At 37.0% G+C, this 23,860-nt stretch overlaps 1 protein-coding gene and 1 non-coding gene across 2 annotated transcripts in view; both read left to right on the top strand.

Moving 5' to 3' along the window:
- The first annotated feature begins 6,194 nt into the window (after positions 1 to 6,194).
- Positions 6,195 to 23,860, top strand: part of Rlf (RLF zinc finger) — a 71,783-nt gene continuing 54,117 nt past the window's right edge. The window contains 1 exon segment of the mRNA XM_047566927.1: positions 6,195 to 6,440. Coding sequence (XP_047422883.1) covers positions 6,201 to 6,440 — 240 coding nt within the window. The 5' untranslated portion in view covers positions 6,195 to 6,200.
- On the top strand, positions 16,256 to 16,329 carry Trnal-caa (transfer RNA leucine (anticodon CAA)). Its single transcript has one exon. It is a non-coding gene; the product is annotated as a tRNA-Leu (tRNA).

Genomic DNA, 23,860 nt, shown 5'->3' with positions numbered 1-23,860 from the left:
ATGGTGCATATTATGATAACGAATTTCCCATCTATCTGAGTTATGAAGAAAGGTAAGATGTACCTAATAAAGGTGTGGCCTTCATAGGAAAACCCAGAAAAATCTCTTTATAATGATCAACAGTATTTTTTTAGCACGTTCTATCTGTCAGGCACTGTACCGTAGGCTCCACAGAATTTTCTCACTTACCTTAATCCTCACAACACCTGATAAAATGATGATACTAATAATATTCACATAATATTGTTCTAACCATTTTGCATATATTAGTACCTTTGCTCTTCAGGCAAACTCATGAAGCAGTTTCTATTATTTTCCTATTCTAAATATCTGAGGCATAAGAGTTTAAGAGATGTACCTAATAAGTACAGAATCACAGAATATGTATCTGTTTTTTTAATTTGTATTTTTTATTTTTAAAAGTTTTTTGTTTTAAAATATTTTGTAGTTGCAGATGGGCAGAATGTCTTTATTTTATTTGTTTATTTTATGCGGTGCTAAGGATAAAACCCAGTGCCTCACACCTGCTAGGCAAGCACTCTGCCACTCAGCTATAGCCCCAGCCCAATCTGTTTTTTAAAAATACACTATTTTTACTTTTTATTGTCTTAGAAAAGTCATGTTGAATAGTTTAATTTCAAGTGCATTATATTATTTAAACAAATAAATTAAAGATCATTTTATTCTACTGAGTGATACTTAAAGGCTGCTGTGAGTGTACAGTACTTGTTAAATTTCGTCCCCATGAATAAGATAAATCAAACCTATATCAAGAACCACTAAGTTCATGACTCTGAAAAAGCCTGTGGAACAAACCAACCAATGAGATAGATGCTCTCTTTTCTAACGACCAGAAATAGGGAAGATCTCATAAAATGTTGAGAAAAGCAAAGAACTGCCTACAAAAAAGTGCATAGTTTGACCATATTCTTGTTCTAATTCATTTTTTCCAATTCTTAGTTATTAGAGAATAAACTTGTCACCTTGCATAAGTAAGGAAAGTGGAGAAGATGACTTATTTTCAACAATAATAGCAGTTGCCACTTACTGAGCAATTACTATGTATTGAGCAACTTATTAGCACTTGCATGAATCTATCCAGGTCTCATTTGATCCTTACAACCTTGAAAGGTACCTACCTATTATTACCCCTATTTTACACATGACTCAAGAAGTACCACACGAACCTATCATCCATTTAGCAATATTCTAAAACTCCAGAGCTTCAGCTAAGTTCTGAACAACCCACTACACGCTTTTAAGTAGCAGTAAAGGAAGGCTTTCAACCACGTTCCCTCTCCATTCTCAGAAATAATTGGAATTCCCCCTGTGACTCTGCTGCAGAGACTGCTGACTTTGCTGTCTGTGCTGCCCTCTCCTGGACCATTGAACTTTTTATCTGTCACCCACTGCTATGCTGTAGTCAACCCAGGGATGATATGGAGCCCTCCTCTGTCTCTAGAGTGTCTGAGGAGCTCACAAAAATCCTCAGACTTTCTTGGGGTTCAGAATCTGTTCTCCCAGAAGCAATGCTCCTCTCAAGGGCAGTGCGAATGAACTCTTTGGAATAACCTAACGAGGTACCTCTGCCCAAGTTCAAATTCTATTACACATAAGGGAGGAACATAAGGGAGGCTCAGAAAAATTCAAAAATTTGGTCAAAATTACCAAGGAGTCAATACCAGAGCTATGATTTCAAATTCCCTCTAACTCCAGAATGACTTCTTTTCACTCTGTGGGGTTACTTTTCTAACTAATCATTAAACTAAGGAAAATAGGACATGGCCAGTAAGTAGTGACTAAATAAATAAATATATGTAGAGTACCTACTCTGAGCCAAATCAATGAAGTGAAAAAAGGGGGAAAGATACCACTTGGGAGAGGCACTGTCTTTTGGGGAAAGCCATGGCTAAATGAAAGCAGAGAAGCAACTGAGAATATGGGAGATTGGGGGATTTTGCTGATGACAGATCATGAGTTCTATGTATAACTCATTCAATCACTCAGACATTCAGCAAAACTCATACTTCCTATGACCTGGCAGTATGTTGGGCACTAACATAGGGTAGAGAACAAACAGACACAAACACTGTATGCAAGTTTATAGGCTAGTAGGGGATTAAATAAATGAATATTTAAATGTATAATTACAGATTTTGGAAAGTGCTATGAAGATATAAAAACAATTTTAGAAGATGAAAAATCAAGGGACTAAGTTTAAGAAAAGAACTCTGAAGATTAAGAATGAGCTGGATAGTAAACAATGTTTCAGACAGAGGGAAGAGCAGGTACAAAGGCCCTGAAGAAAGATTAATATAACTGGGTTTCACTCTTTTAGGACTAGATGACATCATTCCTTAATTCCATTCAGTACAAATAAGAGGGAGTTCCAAGAAGAAATGACAAATTGAACAGACACAAAGGCAGAAAAACTGTATATTGGGGGCCAGAGGAGCAACAGGTTTGGGAAACTGGCAAGGAACTCTGTGATCTTAGGAATAGCAGGTAATAAAGCTGGAGGGTCAGAATTAAAGGTAGGCTGAAGATTTTGAATCCATTTCAAGGAAGAAGGGGCTGAACAAGTTTAAACAGTAGAGTTAGGAAGACAAATCCCGTGGAACAAAGGGGATGAACTAAGAAATCTTTTCAATAGTTCAAGCAAGAAAAAATAGGATTTGTCTAAAGTTAGCAGTACAACGAAGGAACTGGCCATTCCTTAAAAGCCCTGGAGAGGAAGGAAGCATTCTCCAGAGGAATCTCTGGCAGGAGGGGAAAAGCTGAAAGAGCTAATAAAGTCTGTGAAATTTTGGAGTCATCCTCTCCTCTGAGGGTTCTCTGATTTTGGGCCCGCCTTCCTTCATCAAAACACAGCAATAAAACTTCTCAGAAAGGAACCATAAGCTACAGGGAGAAGCAAAGGAATGTTCCTGGGGTCCCAGTGAAGTGTTAATAGCAAATCTGAGGGTACCTGGAAGGTCATGGTGACAATCCCAGAGGGTAGTATTTATAAATGAGGTTCAGAAGCATTTACTCTCTTCCCCTCACCCAGCAAGTGTTTCTACTACCTTTAGAGGAATATGTTTTCATTCCCTAGGCATGAATAAGTAGAAATGGGTAAGAGAAAAGACAGATGAAGCCAGGTGTGGTGGTGCACACCTGTAATCCAGCTGCTCAGGAGGCTGAGGCAGGAGGATTACAAATTCAAGGCCAGCTTCAGCAATTTAGCAAAACCCTCAGCAACTTCATGATTCTTTGCCTCCAAATTAAAAAATAAAAAGGATTGGGGACGTAACTCAGTGGTAAAGCACACCTGGGTTCAATCCCCATGGTTCAAAAAAATAGGAAAAAAATGAATGAAAATTGTCTAAGGACAAATTGAATTGATAGTACTTGAAATATAACTTTACTAGATTTTGAATAAGTGAAAGAAAATACAAAATAACCATGAGAGAATTCTGAGTGTGCGATCAGTGGTGATTTAAGAACTTGCTTTCTTTAAACTGATTCCACCTTCCCTAAGTAAAACTTCTGGTGCTCATTTTGTTTACCAAGCTGATTTTTCTATAAGGATGCCATTGTATATCTTAAGATAAATTAGAAAATTGGGCTCTTGTGACTTAATCACTGCCTGTGTGAAATGATAGTTCTTGAACTTGCAAATTGGAAATTCTATCCCAATCAGTTCTTTTAATGATCCACAATACGGATCTGTCCCTTGATCATTCTGATATTCACAGGACCAAGTCATGAAAATAGATGGTTTCCATAATCAAAATATATGGAGCGTCTACAAGGGAAACTAAAGTTATCCTCTGAAACTGAACCTTGTAGAAGTACCAGTAATAACATTTATTGATTACTTACTACTTATATGGCACTGGCACTTTGGATATGTCTCATTAGAAGTTCATCTTATTATGATGTCCGTCTTAAAATGAGAAAACACCTGGGCCCCAATATTGCTGCCTAGGGATTCAATGCTTCCTTTCTCTGTTTGCATTTGCCATGGTGGCAGCAGGTGTGGCCTTGACATGCAGGACACCAGCAAGTTGGTGTAGACCTCTATTTGCCAGCAAAAATGCCCCACCAGCAGTCACATCACAGATGCCAAGGACCATGTCTCCATTCAGATGAATGGAGGTTGACAAGATCATGGTGCTGTAGTTTAGATCTAAAGTGTCCCCTAGGGCTGGGGGTTGTGGCTCAGTGGTAGAGCACTTGCCTAGCATGTGTGAGGCACTGGGTTCGATTCTCAGCACCAAATATAGATAAATAAAATAAAGTCCATCAACAACTTTAGAAATATTTTTAAAAAGAAAAAAATGAAAGGCTGGGGATGTAGTTGTAGAACACCCCTGGGTTCAATTCCCCATATTGAAAAATTAATTACCTAATTCATCACTTGTAAATGTCTTACTGATGGTGTATTGAGAAATAACTAGGGGAAGCTGGTACGGGGCACACGCCTGTAATCCCAGCAACTGGGGAGGCTGAAGCAGGAGGATCACAAGTTTGAGCCAAGCCTCTACAATTTAGCGAGATCCCATCTCAAAAAAGAAAAAAAGTTGGGACTGGGAATGTAAGTTGGTGATGGAGCACACCTGGATTCAATTCCCAGTATCACACACACTGAGAAAGAGAAAAACCAGGGGAACTGGGAGTATCTGAACTGGGTACAAGTAAAGAAAGTTACAATTCAATTAGCTGTATTGTAACTCCTAGAGGGAATGGAATGAAAGAACACAAAAATCAGGACTTGTTTTATTCTGTCCTTAAGACAGAGCCTGAACTGGATTGGACAGGGGCGAGTGAAGGGAAGGAAGAGGGGATGGGAATGAGAAAGTCAGTAGAATGAATAGGACATAACTTTCCTACCTTCATATATGATTACATGGCCAGTGTAACTCCACATCATGTACAACCACAAAAATGGGAAGTTATAATCCAGAGTGTATGATATGTCAAAATATTCTGTCATGTATAACTGAAAAGAATAAAAAAATTAAAAGAGCCTGAAACATAACTGCCAATAAATATTTGTTGAAGAAACTAATAAATGCCACTCAACATTTAGATTGCCCTGCAATCTTCCTGCACATATCTAGTATGTGTTCTTCCCTAACTCAAACAACTCTTAAAGTTTTTCTTTCTCCCCTAATTCAGTTGATTTTTATCTCACAGTTCAAGGAGAAAAAAAAATATTCAGGAAACGACTCCCAAATTTCTCACTATCCCATCTACACACCCTGTACCCATACTCTAAATTTCCCTTTGTTGAAATAAAAATGCATTTCTAATTTCTATTCTAATCCAAATCTCTTTTTGTATTCTGGATGCTATCTCCTCTTGCCCGCTCCAAGACTTTTCTGCTGCTGTTTCCCCCACTCTTTCTCTTTTCTGCATCATATTTCCCTCCATTTTTCTGTATCATTTCCATACATATAACCATGCCCTTTAAACTCATTTCTCAACACTTCGTCCCACTCCTTGGGGTCCAGTCACCTTGACCTTGCCATTCTAAAACAAAATAGACCCCATGACGTTTGCACCTACTATTTCCTGTGCCTGAGAAGCCTGTACTTTAAAATTTTTTTTAACTTTTTTTTTCTTTTCGTTTTTGAGGTCTTTAATCCATGTGAGCTTTATTTTTGGATATGGTTTGAGATAGAAACCTAATTTTATATTTTCCCTTTCGGAAAAGCTGTCTCAGCGCTATTTATTGAAGTATATCTTTCCCCTCACTGACTTGTAACACAATCTGTGTCATAAGCCAAGTTCCTTTGGAGATAGTTTCATTTCGGCCTAACAACCTAGGCTTCCTATTTTCCTTCGATCGGGCACGCTTTTCTCTTGGTTCCTCTCAGGGCCACCTTCCCCTCTCTTTCTTCAGATCGCCGCTCATCTGTTATCTCCCTAATATCTAGATTGCCAATAAGAAATTTCTGGCTCCGTGACTCCATGACTTCAAAGATCCTGGAAGAATCCAGGCGGGCTAGAGCCTCCGACCAGTTGTTGCTAGGTTGTTGCTAAGACGGCTGAGCCGGAGGCCGCCAAGTGGACCAGCCCTCGGCGCCCTAGTGATGGAATCAGGCGGGCGCCAGCGTCGCCAGGGGGTGCGTCACCACGCGCGGACGACAGGGGGCGGGGCTGGGGATGAGTCACGTGGCTTGGTTGCCTACGCGCTGCTGGGCCGTGGGAAGATGGCGGACGGAAAGGGAGACGCCGCCGCCGTCGCCGCCGGGGCCGGGGCTGAGGCTCCGGCGGTAGCGGGAGTCGGAGACGGAGCCGAAACAGAGTCCATGGCTCGGGGTCATCGCCCTGCATCTCCGGCGCCGGGAGCCCCGGGCCTGCGACCGTGTTTGTGGCAGCTGGAGACAGAGCTGAGGGAGCAGGAGGTGTCGGAGGTCTCATCTTTGAACTACTGCCGGAGCTTCTGCCAGGTGAGGAGCTGACTGGAGGACTGAGGGCAGCGGGGCGGAGAGACCAGGGAAGGAGGCCCGGTATCCGTTGCAGCAGTCGAGGCTGAACTCAAAGACACCACCCCCGTGTCTCGCCGCGCCCCCGGGCCGCAAAGGCCCAGCTCGACCGCTGGCCTCCCTCCGCCCCAGTCTGAGTTTGGCCACTGTCGGGGCGGGTTTTGCTGGGCTATACTGAGAGCCGCGAGAGCGCCGACGGCTCCCTGGAAGGGCCGTGCCCTGTTCGCGGTTGCTTGTGTCCTGGCCGGGTGGTTAGAGCGCCACTGCCCCCTGAGGGATTGATTGCTTGATCTGCCGGGAGATGCCTCTTTGAGTAGTATGGGTCTCCGAACTAGAAAACCCAGGTTTTCCTGAATTATCGGGAGAGGTGTACTGGGGCCAGAGGCTTATCTTTGGAGTCAATGTCTTCTGGCCCCTAAAAGGCATGCTAGTTGGCTTTGAAAGGCGTGTAGGGCTTTCTGATTAGAGATTGCGGAGCCGTTTGGTTGTTTGGTTTTTGCCCATTTTGGAGAGCGGGGAGGTATGTTAATACCTTCCTTAACCTCTTTTGTGTTCGTTTGTGGGTTGTGGTACCAGGACTGAGGCTGCGATTAGAAGAGGTTCAGGAAAGAGATGTACAGTGTGGTTTCTTTTGGCAGTCGTATGATCGATCATTTCTGTGACATAGTGGGTCCCCAATTTGATTGCATGTTTATGGATGTGTTGGTTTCCATGATCAGTCCAAGGTTTTTCTCGGTGTTTTCTAGTCTCTTACATATGTAAATATTTGCCATTATTATTTCTACTTCTCATGTTTGTTCTATCAGGTTTCAAAGTCACTCCTTGGCTCCCCACCTGTCGTACCTTAGAGAATATGAAATAATTGAAGTATATTGGTACTTGAATTCTTAATGAGCATTTGAGTGCGCTGAATAAATTGTGGCATTCCAGAGTTATAATTTGGGTGTGGGGTGTTTTCTTTGTTGGTTGTATCAAAAGTTGACTTGCCTGAGTTCTTTTCTTTCCCCTCTCTGCTGAGCCAGAAGCACCTCATCTCTTTGAATTAATTTTATCCTCGCTAATCTTTTTCATCCGTTGTCTCACTCCAACTTTGTGAGTTCGACCTGCAGCATTCCCCTCCCCTATTTTATGACAAGGTGTAATTGTTTTCTGCTTCCTTGCTAGTGATACTAATTTAGAACACTCATTTATTTACAAACTTTTACCAAGTCCTTTAGAATGGTGCCAGACACCACCAAGTGCTGAGGAAGCATGAATAATGTACAGTTCCTACCCTTGATGAGCTTATAGTTGATGGGAGGTTTTAGAAATGACAGTACTTCCAGTGCAGTTTTGGTAATGATAGAAAGGGAGTTGTTATAGAGACAGTAGTGAGGAGAGAGCCCTCTTGGGGCATCCTTGTGGAAAAGACAGTTAACTAGGAAAAATAAAGTTAAAAAGATTGATTATAGAAAGTGTACTATGTGTTTAGAACTTGTAGAGGCCATTGTAGATAGGATAAGGCCCTATCGCTGAAAGGTTGTAAATGGGTCTGGGGGGTCCGGGGGAACATCACTCCAGTGCCAAAGGCAGACATGAGAAAGAACACAGAATGCTATGGGAGAAAAGGGAGTCATTTGCAGGGGGAATGTGGGGACAGGAAAATAACCGTGGATTTTGAGTAAGGCTTCTAAGTTTGAATTGTCTTTTGCAAAGATAAAAAGAATGAATATGGCCAGCCAGAATAAAGCCTGTCAAAAAATATACACATATGTATTTCATTTTAGGTCTACTACTTTTATCTCCAATTTTATTTTTGTCAATGTTTTAATGTCACAAGTCTTGATAAGGCCTACAGATGTGAGGACCCAGAAGAATTTTAAAAAGTACTTTTGTGATTTGTCTTTTCTATGAACTTTTTTCCTGAACATTTTCCAAAAAACATTTTTTGGAATAAGAAAATAAGAACAGTGTTCCTGCAACATTAGGTTGTTATTGAAGGCACATTGAATTGGGAGTTAGTTGGATCCTAATTCTGACTGTACCACTTACTAACTAATAACCTTGGGCAAACTATGACTATGAAACTATATCTTGATTTCTGACCTTTATGTCCTCATAATGCTTTATACAAACAATAGAACAGAAAGTTTATGTACAACTCTTCACAGAATTTGTGGTCATATTTTGTTACATTTTTTCCAGTAGCCCAGATAAAATCAACTGTGTCCTTCATCACCAGACACAAAAAAATTTAAAAATTAATGAAGAAACAGGAAAAGTTTTACCATTAAGTTAATTGAATAGCTCTTGGTTTCTCATTTGAAAGGCAGAATAAGACTTATTCATTCTTTTAAAAACACTGTGTGACTAAGTGCTGAAGATGGGAAGGTAGGAGCTCACGATATACAGAGGTAGATAGTGAGTATTGCATTATCGTAAAGGCCTGACCTGTGTTCATGGATGTTTAACTACTACCACAAATGTATTTTCATCCGAGGTTTGGTTAGAAATACTGTCCTGAAGACTCAGATTATATCAAGTAGATCCCTTCTGTGACATGCTGGGACATTTTCTATCTCCTGGATCACTTAAAAGAAGTGACTTATCTTTGGAATTGCACTAACTCAAGAAATAAACTAAGTGGATAGAGAATCTTGTCTTATTCTGGGTATATTTGAAATTTTCTTAAGTTTGTGAAAATGGTAAATAAAACTCTAGAAGTAGTAGTTACTAAGAAAATGATACTTAGGTCAAGTTATAGTCAGTGAAAATTTGTATTCAATGACTATGGGATGTGTCGTTCCCCCTACACCCCCACCCCTTCTATTTCACTCAGTTCCCTTTCTGAAAACATTGTCATTGTAGATAAAATTAACATCACAAAACAATCTTTGTTTTGCTGAAAAAGTGATGTCTAATTAAAATTTAGCTATATTTTAGCAGTCAAGATTCCAAAAGTTTTACAAACTTTGTAACACAAGTTATGAAGCTTTTAAAATAAATGTCATTAATACACGGGAAATTATTTGGTGAATGGTTATACTTCGAGAATTCTAAAGGAATTTTATGAGTAAATCATGTTTATAGGAGATAGTTTTAGGTTCTAGATTAACAGTGACTTTGTATGTTTTTAATCATTAAAATAAATAAGTGTTGCTTGGTGTAGTGACACATGCTTGTAATCCAGGAGGATTGCAAGTTTGAAGCTAGTCTAAGCAATTTAGCAAGGCCCTAAGCAACTTTGTGAGATCCTATCTCTAAAGAAAAAATAACAGGGGTTGGGGATGTAACTCAGTGGTAAAGTGCCCCTGGATTCAATCTCCAGTACCAAACAAAAAGTAAGTGCTGCAAGTTTTTATTTTCCTTGGATTGGCGATTGAGTATAGAGCTTTGAGTCCAATAGACCATATAGTAGTCCTCTCTTATGCACAGGGGATAGGTCTTAAGACCCCCAGTGGATGCCTGAAACTGCTGATACATACTCTGTATACTATTTTTTCCTTTTACTTACCTGTGATGAAGTTTAATTTGTAATTAGGGACGGTAAGAGATTAACAATCACTAATCATAAAATGGAACAATTATATTAATATATCGTAATAAGTTATATGAATATATTTTCTCTTTCATAATGTCTTATTGTGCTGTACTCTTCCTGTGATGATGTGAGGTGAAACAGTGCATATGAGATGGAGTGAAGGATGTAGGCATTGTGACTTAGGCTACCACACAGGGTTACTTAAACATAAGCATTGTGATATCCGAACTGGCTAGCACATAACTTGCGCAGGTAGTGTATACAGTTTGGATAAACTGGACAATGGGATGATTTATGTCCTGGGTGGGATGGAGCTAGATGGTGCAAGATTTCATACATTATATAGAATGGTGTGTAATCCAAAATTTATTGTATTATTTCTGGAATTTTTCATTTATTATTTTTAGACTGCAAAATAATTGACTACTGGTAACTGAAATCTCAGATAAAGGGGGGCTAAGTTTACAGGACCCCAACATGTAAATTAACTCTGTGACCTTGGGCATATTATTTCTTAACCTTAGTTTGCACATTTGCAAATGGAATGATAATAGTACTTATTGTTCTATGTAAATATATGGGTGTGAGGAATAAATAAAACAATCTATTTTAAAAAGCCTTTGAAATTGTCTAAGTAATCCAGATTTATTAGCTTCAGAATAAAAGGTTTTCATGATCTTGGCTCTAGCTTGCCATACACTTCTCACCTGGTCAGTCACATCACTCTGGTTCTACTCTTATTGACACTTAGGGGTCAGTATTTGGGGTTCTTTATTAGGAGTCCGTGGATCAAAAGTATGATTTCAGTTACTCCTGTGATTAAAATTTTGCTTGTGAGTTTTCAAGTGCATTATTTTGGGAATGATTATTTTAATTTTTATTTGTATCTTCAAGATCCATGATATATGGTTTTTTAAAAAAAAATTAGTTGTTGATGGACCTTGATTTAATTTATTTATTTACATGTGGTATTGAGAATTGAACCCAGTGCCTCACACATGCTAAGCAAGTGCTGTACCACTAAGCTGCAACCCCAGCCCACATATATATATATATTTTTTAAAAAGCAAGTATTTATCAACTGACTGATCTCCAAAAGGATAAAATTACTACTTTGACAGAATTTCAGGTTGTCAGGCATTCTCAAGTCTTTCCCTTTCATTGTGCCATTTTGCTTTCTATAATTCTCTGTCTCTCTCTCTCTCTCTCTTTTGGCATGGCAGAATTTCCTTCTTTAATGCTAAACACAAGTGTTATCTGTGAAGTTTCCCTGTTTTCATCAGACAAGTTTCCTCGTTTGTTTTTTGACACTTTGTGCATAACTTTAACATATTTTCTTGCTGTCAGTGTCTTAATTTAAGCTTCCTCCTTTGCAGCAACCTCTGCACTCTCTTGACTTCTAAATGACCTTATCTACAGTCCATCTTTGTGTTGTAAATATAATATTGAGTCACTCTATTCCTAAAAAACTTGAAGTAGTTTCTTTTTCCAAAGACATGGTAAAGCTTGGACTCATTAGCCAAGCCTACTAAGCTTTTTAGAACCTAGACCCCCCAACTCCCACCTTTCCAGTGTTGTTTGTTTTTCATTTCACCTTCACCAGTGTCCTTTTCTGCTTGATTAACCCTAGGATTCTACCCTTCCTGCCTATTCATCCTTTAAGACCTGGCTCAGATATGGTCTATCAGAACATTTTTTGGATTTTAACATACAGAATTAGGTGATTTTTCATCACAGTATTCTGTTAGCATCCTGTACATAAAGCCTGCTGTCTAAATATTTATTTCCACGTGTGTTTCTTGTATTGATGAGTAAGCCAACAAAAGCAAAGATCTTGTTTATTCTCTTTGGTATACTTAGTATCTACCAGTTAGTACAGTGCCTGGCACATAAAACTAATTTGTTGAATGCATTATATTGTGGGAACTGCACAATACACTCAAGAGATGAGTATTTTAATATAACACCTGACTAGTGGTGCGGCTCAGTGGTAGAGCTCCTGCTTAGCCTGTGTAGGAACTGGGTTCCATAACCAGCATCAAAACAAAACCAACTCATGTATCAGAAGGAACCCATAATGTAAAGTTTGGTTATGTAAAAACAATTTTACCATGGAATATTACTGTAAAGGAGCAGAATAAAAGATTTTGGTCCTTTCTTGGAGACATTATCAACTTAAACCTACTCAAATAATAATATATACATTTACATGTGTGTAAAAAGGAACAGAGTTGATGGAGAGAGAAAATGGGAGGCAATGTAGTATTGGTGAAGAGTTAGCCACCGAATAGTACAACAGTTTGGAGATGTTGAGATGGAGATCAATCTTCCCAACTCCTTGAGGTTGGTAACCATGAGGACTCTTGATCTTGAGGGGGAAAAACACATGACACACACACATCTTTCTCCCTCCCTCTCTCTCTCTCTCTCTCTCTCTCTCACTCTCTCAAACACACACACACACACACACACACACACACACACACACACACAAATACGCACATTTTTTTTTCTTTTTGGTACTGGGTATTGAACCCAGGAGTGCTCCACCACTGAGCTACATCCCTACCCTTTTTATTTTGAGACAAAATCTGGCTGAGTATTCTGTTAGCATCTTGTACATAAGCCTAGTGCCCAAATATTTGTTTCTATGCCCAGGCTGGCCTTGAACTGGTGATTGTTCTGCTTCCCCAGTTGCAGGCTTTATAGACCTGTGCCAGCGCACCTGGCTCTTTCATATATTTTAAAAAGAGTTTCTAGTGTATTACCTTCTTTTTTTTGTCCTGCCTTCTCTTGGGAGAAGTCCAGATAGAAACTACATGACAAGTTGTTACCAACTTGCAAGAGCTAGCTTTGTAGTGCTTGTGACCAAAAACATGGTATAAATGTGACCCGCGAAACAGTGAAAAACTAGGTGCTATCATCTGCTGTGGTACTACTCTGTCTTTTGATGTATGTTGGGACCCCTACAGGCTTCTATTTCTTCCTATGGATCATGCTCTTCTGAACGGTGATAATTAAAAAATATAAATAGAAAGCACCACTTAATGCAAAAAAATGGCAGACATACTGATAAACTGTGTTTTGATTTCAGACACCTGTTACCTTTCCCAGAGACGGTCCATGGCTATCTTATCTAAAACAGCACTTCCAGCTTACCTTTGACCTTCTTAACACTGCTTTGTCTTCAGATCACTACTATCTGATCTGCCTGACTGTGTTTTCATCTGAAATCTAAGTGCCTTAAGGTGTTGACTGTTTTGTTTACCGGGTACTTAAAAATAGTCCCCAGAATAGTCCCCGGCTCTTAATGAGTACTCAATAAATGCTTGCTGCTCTTTATAGTATAGCTTTCTTTCCCTAAATCCTCTGCTAGACTTTTCAAGAGTTAACAACCAAGTCTTACCTGTCTTTAAGGAGAAAGCAGTTTTTGCTGCTTCCCAACAGGAACCAAACCTTTTTTATTTGTATCTTGATTACCTTAGAACCTTTTTTTTTTCTTTTTAACTCTTTTTAAAAAATAACTTTATTTATTTTTATGTGGTGCTGAGGATCGAACCCAGTGCCTCACACGTGCTGGGTGAGATCTATCCCTGAGCCACAACCCCCAGCCCTACCTTAGAACCTTTAAACTGGGTCTGGGGCACTCCTGTAATCCCAGCAATTGGGGAAGTTGAGGCAGGAGGATTGGGAGTTCTACACCAACTTGGACAATATAGTCAGATCCTATTTCAAGTGTATGTGTGTGGGCGGGGGGAGAACAGAACTTTATTTAAACAGACTTTATACAATAAATTCTATATAAATAATTTTAACAAATAAAAATTTGTATATTAAAACTTTCATGCTGGCACAAAGCCAACTTGTAAACCATTATATGAAAAATTAGGGAGACTATAACTTCCTGAGTATCTTTGTGTGCCATCCTCTCAGGTGGGTGTTGTTATTTTCATTTTACAGATAGAGAACTGAAGCCCAGAAAATTGAATAACTTTCTTAGGTCACACATCCAGTAACCCGTGGCAAGGTCTTCAGACACCAAAACCCTGCATGCTCTTTTTGCCCTGTATCATCATTTCCTAGGTTGTGTTTTGTGCCTCAAGATGTAAAAATTAGTAAACCTTATTCTTAAATTGGGTTCTCTGTTCATATAAATTTAGGATAATAATGGGGAAAATGTTTCTTAATGTGTCTTTTGTATGTTAAGATCAGTGGGAATCTTCTAAAGAGACGTATTTTGTGCGGCATTTACCACTTACGAGGTCCAAGACGCTCTACCATGTCTAATGTTTATGTCAGCCCAAAAGTCACACCCCCCCCCACCCGCACAACTAAAATGAAGCAAAATGTAATGGTGAAGAATTGGTTGCTTTGTCTTTCAGCATACCCCTGAAGATTTATTTAAAAAAAAAAAAAAAAAAAAGACTGATCTTTCTCCCCCCATCCCTCTTTCCCTTTTGGCACACCACCAAGCTTTTTGTATTTATTGTTTGTTTGTGTCGTATTGGGTATTGAACCAGGGGTGCTCAACCAGTGAGATACATCCTTATCACCCCTGCCACTTTTTTTGAGATAGGTTCTTGGTAAATTGCTCAGGCTGACCTCACATTTGTTCTCCTGCCTCAGCCTCCTGAGTTGCTGAAATTACAGGCATGTGCCACTCTGCCTGATCACACTACTGACATTTTGATTCTCTGCTTTCTGTCTAAAACATGACAGTGGTCTTTCTTCCTCCCTCCCTCCCTCCCTTTATCCTTTCCTTCCTTCCCTCCTTTGCTGGAAATCAAACCCAGGCCTTGAACATCCTAGGCAAGGGTTATCCATTGAGCTACACCCCTGACTATGAGCTTTTTATGAAAAAAATTCCCACCGAGGTTTTTCAAGTTTAAAATTATATTTATTTCATATAAAATGAGTTTCAATGTATTTGGGAGAAGTTGAGAATGAATTATATTTCAGACTTGGTCAAGGTTTATTCTTCAGATTTACTTGTATTGTAACATAGCTAGCCTAGGAATTACTAATGTAATTTATGTATTTCTCCCCACTTTTGTGCTGATTTCTCCAATGTCCTTTTTTTTTGAGTGCCTTCATAGTTTGTTATTTTTTTTCTTTTCTTTTTGGTTTGTTTGTTTGTTTTAGATTGGTAGCATATTTTCATAGTATTTTTAGCATAATTTCATAGTATTTTTACTCCCAAGAAAATAACCCGAGTCTGTCACATTAGCCAGCACAATGTCTAATTAACGTGGAATTATTACTAGACAGGATAAAATGAATGGCCTAGTTTGGGAATTGTTTTTATGATACATATTCATATAAAATAGTCATTTTTATTTGTGATTTATTTTTAATTTTTTTTCATATGTATGTTTAAATACGTACGGTATCTTAAATAATAAAACTAAATTATTTGGTTTTTATGACTCAAAACTAATACATGGTCATTCTAAAAACTTCAAACAATATTTATAAATGCATAAAGCATTGTTTAACATGTCTGAGACCCTGGGTTCAATCCTCAGTATGGCAAAAAATGCATAAAGCACCCAGTAAAAGTACTACATAAACTCAGCTGTTTACAGCTTGTTGTATTTATCAGATTTTTGGAAAAGTATGTATAGAATGTATTTTTATGTAAATAAATTTTTAATAAATAAATTTTTAAATTGCCCAAGCAATTCATGAATACATTCTAATTGTAAAATACTGAGTAACACATAGAAAAAAGTAAAAAGTGAAAGCTGCATCCATACCCTCCCTTATGTTCTAGTACTGTTTTATCCTTGGTGGGTCATTATTAACAGTTTAGGAATTTATATTTGAAGAGTTTTCTGTAAGCTAAGTACTTACACATGTGCTATTTTTAGAAAAATTACTTCAGGTTTATTTATATAGTAAAACTTGCATATTTCACTATACAGAAACTTTTTTTATTAAATATATCCAAATTTACCGTATTTAAGAAATAAACACATAGTGCAGTATTCCACCAAAAACTGCATTGGTTTTTAAATTCTACAGGTAGTAAAACTTCAGTACTTACCTTTAAAAAATTATTTTAAAAATACAATGCCTATATCAAAAGTGATTTCAGTTTTTTAAAAACTATAAATCCAAGGATCAAAGCAAAAAATATGATTAGATAGGGTTTTAAGGAAAAGCTGAAGCTCCTTTCCTTCTGCTCTTTATCTCTCCAGTCACTTCCCAGAGGAAACCCTGGTCTTAGTCTCTTGTATGTCCTTAAAAACTCAAGGACTGGGGATGTAGCTCAGTTGGTAGAGTGCTTGCCTCAAATGCACAAGGCCCTGGGTTCAATCCCCAGCTCCGCAAAAAAATTAAAAAATTAAAAGATTTTAAAAAAACCTCAAGTATACTTTCACAATTTAGTTTTTAATTTAGTATATTGAGAAGATTTTTCTTTATCAGTACATTTTGGCAGGCATCATAATCAATTATTCATGTTCTTGAATAAACAAATAGTGTTTCAGAGACTATCTTTAAATATTAAACCTTGGTTATTTATATCTGTAGTATAAATTCCTGGAATTAAAATTACTTGTTAGAGAGAATGTTGTTTTTAATTTTGATGGTTTACAAAAAATTGAATATATACTTCTACCTGTACTATTTTGGAAATCCTCTTTCCTTATATCCTTGCCAACCTGGTGTTAAACTTTTAAATATTTGCCAGTCTGTTGGGTAAAAAGTTATTAACACATTATTACTTTTCATTGAAACATAATTTGAGTATTTTTTCAGACATTAAATATTTGAGTATCAGACATTAAAATTTTTGCAAGATTTTTTTTATATAACTCTCTTGAAATGTTATTAGTTAAAAATCATTAAAACTAGATTTTGTCTAATCACTGACTTTGACGCTACCATTTTGAAAGTCTGTGCTTATTTATGTTTTCAAGAAACAGTACTTATAACTAAAGAATAACAGAGTCACAGCCTAACCCTGAAGACATTGGAATGTGTGATACAGTTAGTGATTGTGGTTTTGAGAGATTTGTCAGTGTAATCGTTTATTGATCAGACATTGATCTTTTTTATACATTAGACTCTAGGAAGACAAAGTCATAACTGAATAACTATAAAGACCTGGTGTTTTCCACTAAGTAACTTTAGCTTACATTATGAGCTCTTAAGTTTTCTAGCAGAGTACCACTTGAAGGATCTGTGACGTTGGGCCAAACCAGTTTATTGTGTGGGGAACTTCAGATTGTTGCTTGGCTAAGGTGACCTTTAAGTTGATTCTGCTCCAAAATTCTGTAATTATATTGAAAAATGTTTGCTAATGATTAATTTTAAGTTTTCTCCAAACATTTGTTTATTGTATTATCTATTTATTTAAAAAAGTTTTTAGTTGTTAATGGATCTTTATTTTGTTTATTTATATGTGATGCTGAGAATCAAACCCGGTGCCTCACACATGCTAGGCAAGTGCTCTACTACTGAGCTACAACCCCAGCCCTGTTTATTGTTTTATTTTTGAATTAAATGAATATCTGTAAGTCTTATTTATGCCATACTGATACATTGTATAAATTACAAAACAATGGGATGACATTTTTGTAGACTTATTTAAATGTGAGTGTTAATATTATATTTTTGTCCCTGATGGGTTATCATTTACCTCTCTAGAGTAAATACCCATCCCAAAGGAAGTCATTCTACTAATTTGAACTAAAACTATTTGTTTATGTTAATTGTTGTGTTTCTTTATTTGTTTTTTTCTTTTGTAGTGAAATCTTGAGTTCAGTCTTAAAAGGAGTTGGTAAATAAAAATGTTAAATCTGGAGCAAATTATCCCATAAAGTTCTAGCAGTAATGCAGATAAAACATCATGTTTGGCTCAATTTCATGTTTTAGTGTTGTATAAAATAGAGAATATATATATATATATACACATGTATATATGCACACACATTTGAAGTTAGGAAATTTCACCTTTTTTTGGTGGTACTGGGGATTGAACCCAGGAGTTCTGTACCACTGAGCTGATTCCCCAAACCTTTTAATTTTTTTATTTTAAGATAGGGTCTCAGTAAATTGCAGAGACCTTGAATTTGTAATCCTGCCTCAACCTGTGGAGTAACTGGGATTACAGGTATATGCCACCATGCCCATCAGGATATTTCACTTTAAATCCTCATTTCAGTATTCTTGTCAAAGATAGGTGTCTGCAAAACTCTTAAACGTTGAAAATAACATGATTTAATAAACGTATAAAACATAAAAGCAAATAATGACAGAGTACTTGCTATGTGGTAGTCAGTGTGCTGGGTTCTGGTTGACAGTGCTGAAAAAAAAGATATGGTTCCTGCCTTTATTCTCTGGTGGAGAAGATAAACATTAAAACATTTGCTTATGGTGCATAAGAGCAATAGTTACTGTTTGATGATCATGTGTGTTTATCTACCTTCTAACCAGTTTGTCCTTAGGGAACAGGAACATAGGTAAAATAACTTAGTGGGGCTGGGAATGTAGCTCAGTGGTAGAGTGCTTGCCTTGCTACTGTGAGTTGCATGGGTTTCATCCTCACTAATATGAGCTAAAACAAAACAAAATACCTTCCAGGGATGTAGCCCAGAGGTAGCATGCTTGCCTAGCATGTGTAAGGACCCTGGGTTTAATCACCAGTATAGGAGGGGCAGGAAGCCAACAAAATCAAACAGAAAAGCACCACTTCTCAGTACCTATCTCTTGCATAATAATTTGAAAATCTAATATAAGTGATTTCTGAATAAGTCGCATTATTGCTCTCTAGTTAATATAGCTTAGAAGGAGATGATTATCCTTATCATATTTCTTTAATCAGCTTTGTTGAGTTTGGTTGCCAAACTAAAATTGAAGCTAGTGTGTGCTTCAGAAAAGAAGGGAAAACAGGAATGCAAGACTCTATCTTGGACTGGATGAGGGCTTTTTATAAGGTATTGTAGGTTTTGAAATGTCAAAACTAAAATGTGTTTTTTAACTTTCTAGAACCGTAAAACATTTGAGCCCTAACAAAAAGAAAGCTTTTATTATTGTGTATAATGCCTTGGGATAGGAACCAAATTTGTTTATAGTGTTTTTTTGGGAATGGGGATGGAATTGGATGGATAGGCTGTGGACTTTCACTTCTTTGTTGTATATAACATTTAAAGTGGTAGGAGTGAGTGAATTGTATTTATTTGTGTATGTCAGTATTCAAATAAAATTTAAATGGGTAAAAAGGTAGTGTTCTGTATATTGCTGTAAAGGAATATGCAAGATCTGTTGTAAAAAATGAAAATAAAGCTATTTTCTCAATTTATAAAGAAACGATGTCTAGAACATGTTTTGAAAGACAATTACTAAAGTATTATTACTTGTTACATTTCAGTGAACAATTAGTGAGACATTCTCTTTGTTTCTTGTGTTTTTTTCTTTTTCTTTTTCTTTTTTTTTTTTTTTTTCCCAGTACTGGGGATTGAACTCATGGGTGTTTTACTTCTGAGCTACATTCCCAGCCCTATTTATTTTATTTTATTTTATTTTACTTTATTTTATTTTATTTTATTTTATTTTATTTTGAGACAAGTTCTCAGTTGCCAAGGCTGACTTCGAACTTTCGATCTTCTTCCTGCCTCAGCCTCCCAGGTTTCTGGAATTACAGGCATGAGCCACCTTGCCTGACTTCTTGTATTTGTTTGTTTGTTTAAGGAAAGGTCTGGCTGTGATGCCTAAACTGGACCCAAACTCCTGGGCTCAAACGATCTTCTTATCTCAGCCTCCTGAGTAGCCGGGACTACAAACATATACCAGTGCACCTGGTGGTTTGTGGTGGTATTATTTTCTTAAAACTTTTTTAATTTGTTCTTTTTAGTTATACATGACAGTAGAATGTATTTTGACATATCATACATACATGGAGTATAACTTCCCATTCTTGTGGTTATACGTGATAGTTACATTGGTTGTGTATTCATATATGAACATAGGACAGTTATGACTGATACGTTCCACTTCCTTTCCTGTTCCCATCTTCCTCCTCCCCCCAGTTGTGTGTTAGCATCTGCATGAGAGAACATTCAGCCTTTGGTTTTGGGGGGACTGGCTTATTTCACTTAGCATGATAGTCTCCAGTTCCATCCATTTACCTTCAAATGCCATAATATCATTCTTCTTTATGGCTGAGTTATTATTTCCATTGTGTATATGTACAACCTTTGTTTATTCATTCATCTATTGAAGGGCACTTAGGTTGGTTGCATAGCTTAGCTATTTTGAATTGAGCTACTATGAACATTGATGTGACTGTATCACTATAATATGCTGATTTTAAGTCCTTTGGCTATATACTGAGGAGTGGGATAACTGGGTCAGATGGTGGTTCCATTCCAAGTTTTCTGAGGAATCTCCATAGTGGTTACACCAAGTTGCAGTCCCACGAGTAAAGTATGAGTGTACCTTTTCCCCCACATCTTTGCCAACATTTATTGCTGCTTGTATTCTTGATAATTGCCATTCTCACTAGAGTGAGAATTATTATTATTATTTTTAGTACTACTGCTACTACTTCAGGGAATGAAACCAGGACCTCCCACATGCTAGGCAGTTCCATCACTGAGATATATCCCAGCCCTTTTAAAAATTTTATCATACCCAGAATGGCTTTGAACTTGGAACCCTCCTGCTTCATACTCAGTAGTAGCTGGGATCACAGGCATGCACTTGTGCTTTTTACCATCTATAAATTACTCTTTTAAACTACTTTTCTTGTTGTCACTTGTTTCAGTATTTGTCATTGTTTCCTATCTTTTTCCCCCTGTTTTACTTAATATTTACCTTATATTGGATATGGGGGGATACTCTGGTAGTGTCCTGTGGCTTTCTTGCCTCTTGATTATCTTAGACTGACTGGGTATGGGATCTAGGCTGAAAAATCAGTTATGCTCCAAACTTTGAAAGGTTTTCTACTTTTTAAAACATTTAATGTCTCCAGCATATAAAATAGTTAAGAGCATATTCTAATGAACATAACTGAAGAATACCTATGTATCCTCTCACTGATAGCTTCTACCTTCTGCCACCATCTGATTTGGAATTTTTTTTTTTTTTTTTTTTTGCGGTACTGGAGATCGAACCCAGGGCCTCGTGCTTGCAAGGCAAGCTCTCTACCAACTGAGCTATTTCCCCAGCCCCTGATTTGGATATTTAATCATTCCTTGACTTTCTTCGATTTTTATTTATACATTTTAGAACAATGTGTAGTAGTATTTTACAGGGGTTTCTGCTTTACTTGATATATTTTTCTGAAAAAATTTAACATGTTTCTAGTATATTTCCACTGGTATGTAGTATTTCATTGTGTAATTATATCAGTGCATGTCATTATTCATTCATTGATGAATTGAAAGGCATTAAAATTAACTGCTGGATTGGACATCCTTCCAGTGTATCTTTAAACACATGCACAAGAATTCTTTAGGGTATATACTTAAGGTAGAATTTCTGGGTTCCTGTGTAGGCTTTATCATCAACTTCAATAAATATTAACTACCAAGTCGTTCTCCAAAGTATTTGACGAGTTTATGCCGGTTGTTGATGTATAACAGTTAAATTGCCTAACATTATTGCTAATACTTGATGTCATTTTAATTTTAGGCATTCTAGCGGTGGACTATGATTATCTTATGATAGTTTTAATTTGTATTCTTCTATTTGTGAAGAATTGCTTATCTTTTTAACATTTATTGCTGTTCATATTTCCTCTTCTGTGAATTGCCTTACTTTCTGCTCATTTTAAAAAATTGAGTTGTCTTTAACAGTTTTTATGAAATTGTTACGTTATAGCTGTTTCTTGGTTATATGCCTTGGAAATTTCTTCTCAGTTTATCTTTTCACTTTTTATATTGCCTTGAATGCACAGAAGTTTTACGTTTTATTGTAATAAGCATCATGTTTGTTATTTGAAATGCAGAACTTATTTCTATTTATGCTTTGTTTTGCTTTCCATAGCCCATTTGCATTTTTAAAACAGTCTTATTGAGGTATAATTGACATATAATAAACTGCTCATATTTAAAATGTACAGTTTGATAAGATTTGGCATTTCTTTCACATGCATGAAATAATCATCATAATCAAAATAATGATTATATCCGTGTCCCTGGAAATTTCTTCCACTTCTTTGTATTTGTTTTTTAATCCCCTACTCACATATACACTTACATTTCTGTACAATTACTGATCCACTATAGATTAGGTTGCATATTTTAGAATTTTATGTAACTAATCTTACAGTCTCTTTTTGACCTCTTTCACTAAGTATAATTATTTTATTCATTTTGTATAAATCAATAGTTAATTCCTTTTATTGAAGAGCATTTATTATAAGTTACATCATGGTTTGTTTATTCATTCACCTGTTGGTAGATATTTGGGTTGTTTTCAGTTTGGGGCTTCTACGAATCAGTCTGCTAGGAACATTCCAATATGCTTTTGTGTAGACAAATGCTTTTTTCTTTTTCTTGGGTAAATACTTAGGTGGAGTGGTTGGGTCATATGATGGCTTTTCCAGGGTAGTTATATCATTTTACATTCTTATAAAAAATGTATGAAGGTTCTAGTTTTCTATCTCCTGATTAACACTTGGTGTGGCCAGTTTTTTAGTTATAGCTCCTTACAAATTAGTGATACCTCATTGTGGTGCTAATATGCATTTTTCTCCTAAGTTATTATATGGAGTGTTTTTCCATTTGCTTATTTGCTTTTATTTGGTGAAGTGTCTTTTAACATTAAAAAAAAAAAAAAAAAAGTTTTCTTACCCTTGAGGCTTTCCTCCCCCAGTACTGGTAATTGATCCCAGGGCTTCCCATGTGCTAGACAAGCACCCTACCTCTACAGCTTGGCTCCATCTCCAGCCCTTTATATTTTGTTTTGAGATGGGTCTTTGTTCAGGTGCCCAGGCTGGCCTCAAACTCCTGGGCTTAAATGATCCTCCTGCCTTAGCCTCCTGAGTAGCTGGGACTATAGGCATGTGCCATACCTGGCTGGAACTTCTTTTTTCAATGTGAATATCTAAATTTTCCAATATCATTTGTTGAAAAACTATCCTTTCCACTGAATTGGCTTTGCACCTTGTTGAAAATCAGTTAGCCATATGTATAGGAATCTGTGTCTAGATTATTTTGTTTCATTGATCTGTTTGTCTGCTTTAATGCCAATGCCACACTCTTGTTTTTCAAACAAAATACATGGAAGCTATATTGCACATAACAACTGGAAGTAGAATGGAGGGAGTGGAGAATATGGAGTTATATTTTAATGGGTTCAGAGTTTCCATTTCATAAGATGACAAGAGTTCTGTGGATGAATGTTGGTGATGATAGTATAACAGTGTGAATATACTTAGTATCACAGAACTGTACACTTAAAAGTGGTTCATATGGTAATTTTTATGCCAAGTGTATTTTACCACAGCTTTATAAAAAGCCTTACTATAGTGGGACTTGGTGACAGGTGACTTTAATCCCTGCTGGAGGCTGAAGGAGAAGGGTGACAAGTTTTTGAGGCCAGCCTAGGTAACTTAATGAGACCCTCTCTCAAAAAACTCTTTTTAAAAGGACTGGGAATATAGCTTAGTGGTAGAGAGCACTGGCCTAGTATGAGTGAGACTATGGGTTCCATATCCAGTACCACAAAACAAAACACCAAAACTATTGCAGCGTCCAGTTCAAGACTGATCTTAAAAAATCAAGACCCAGAGAGATTATCTTTTTTTTCATTATATATATTTTCTTCTTAAATTAGAGCTTTATAGTTATGTATAGTAGTTGGGTTCATCCTAATCAACTCACACATGCATGGAATTCGATTTTAGTTCATG

Source organism: Sciurus carolinensis, chromosome 1 (genome assembly GCF_902686445.1).
Source record: "Sciurus carolinensis chromosome 1, mSciCar1.2, whole genome shotgun sequence".
Taxonomy (NCBI): Eukaryota; Metazoa; Chordata; class Mammalia; order Rodentia; family Sciuridae; genus Sciurus; species Sciurus carolinensis.
The sequence above is the reverse complement of the archived record's forward strand: the minus strand, read 5'-3'. Positions and strand labels throughout refer to the sequence as shown.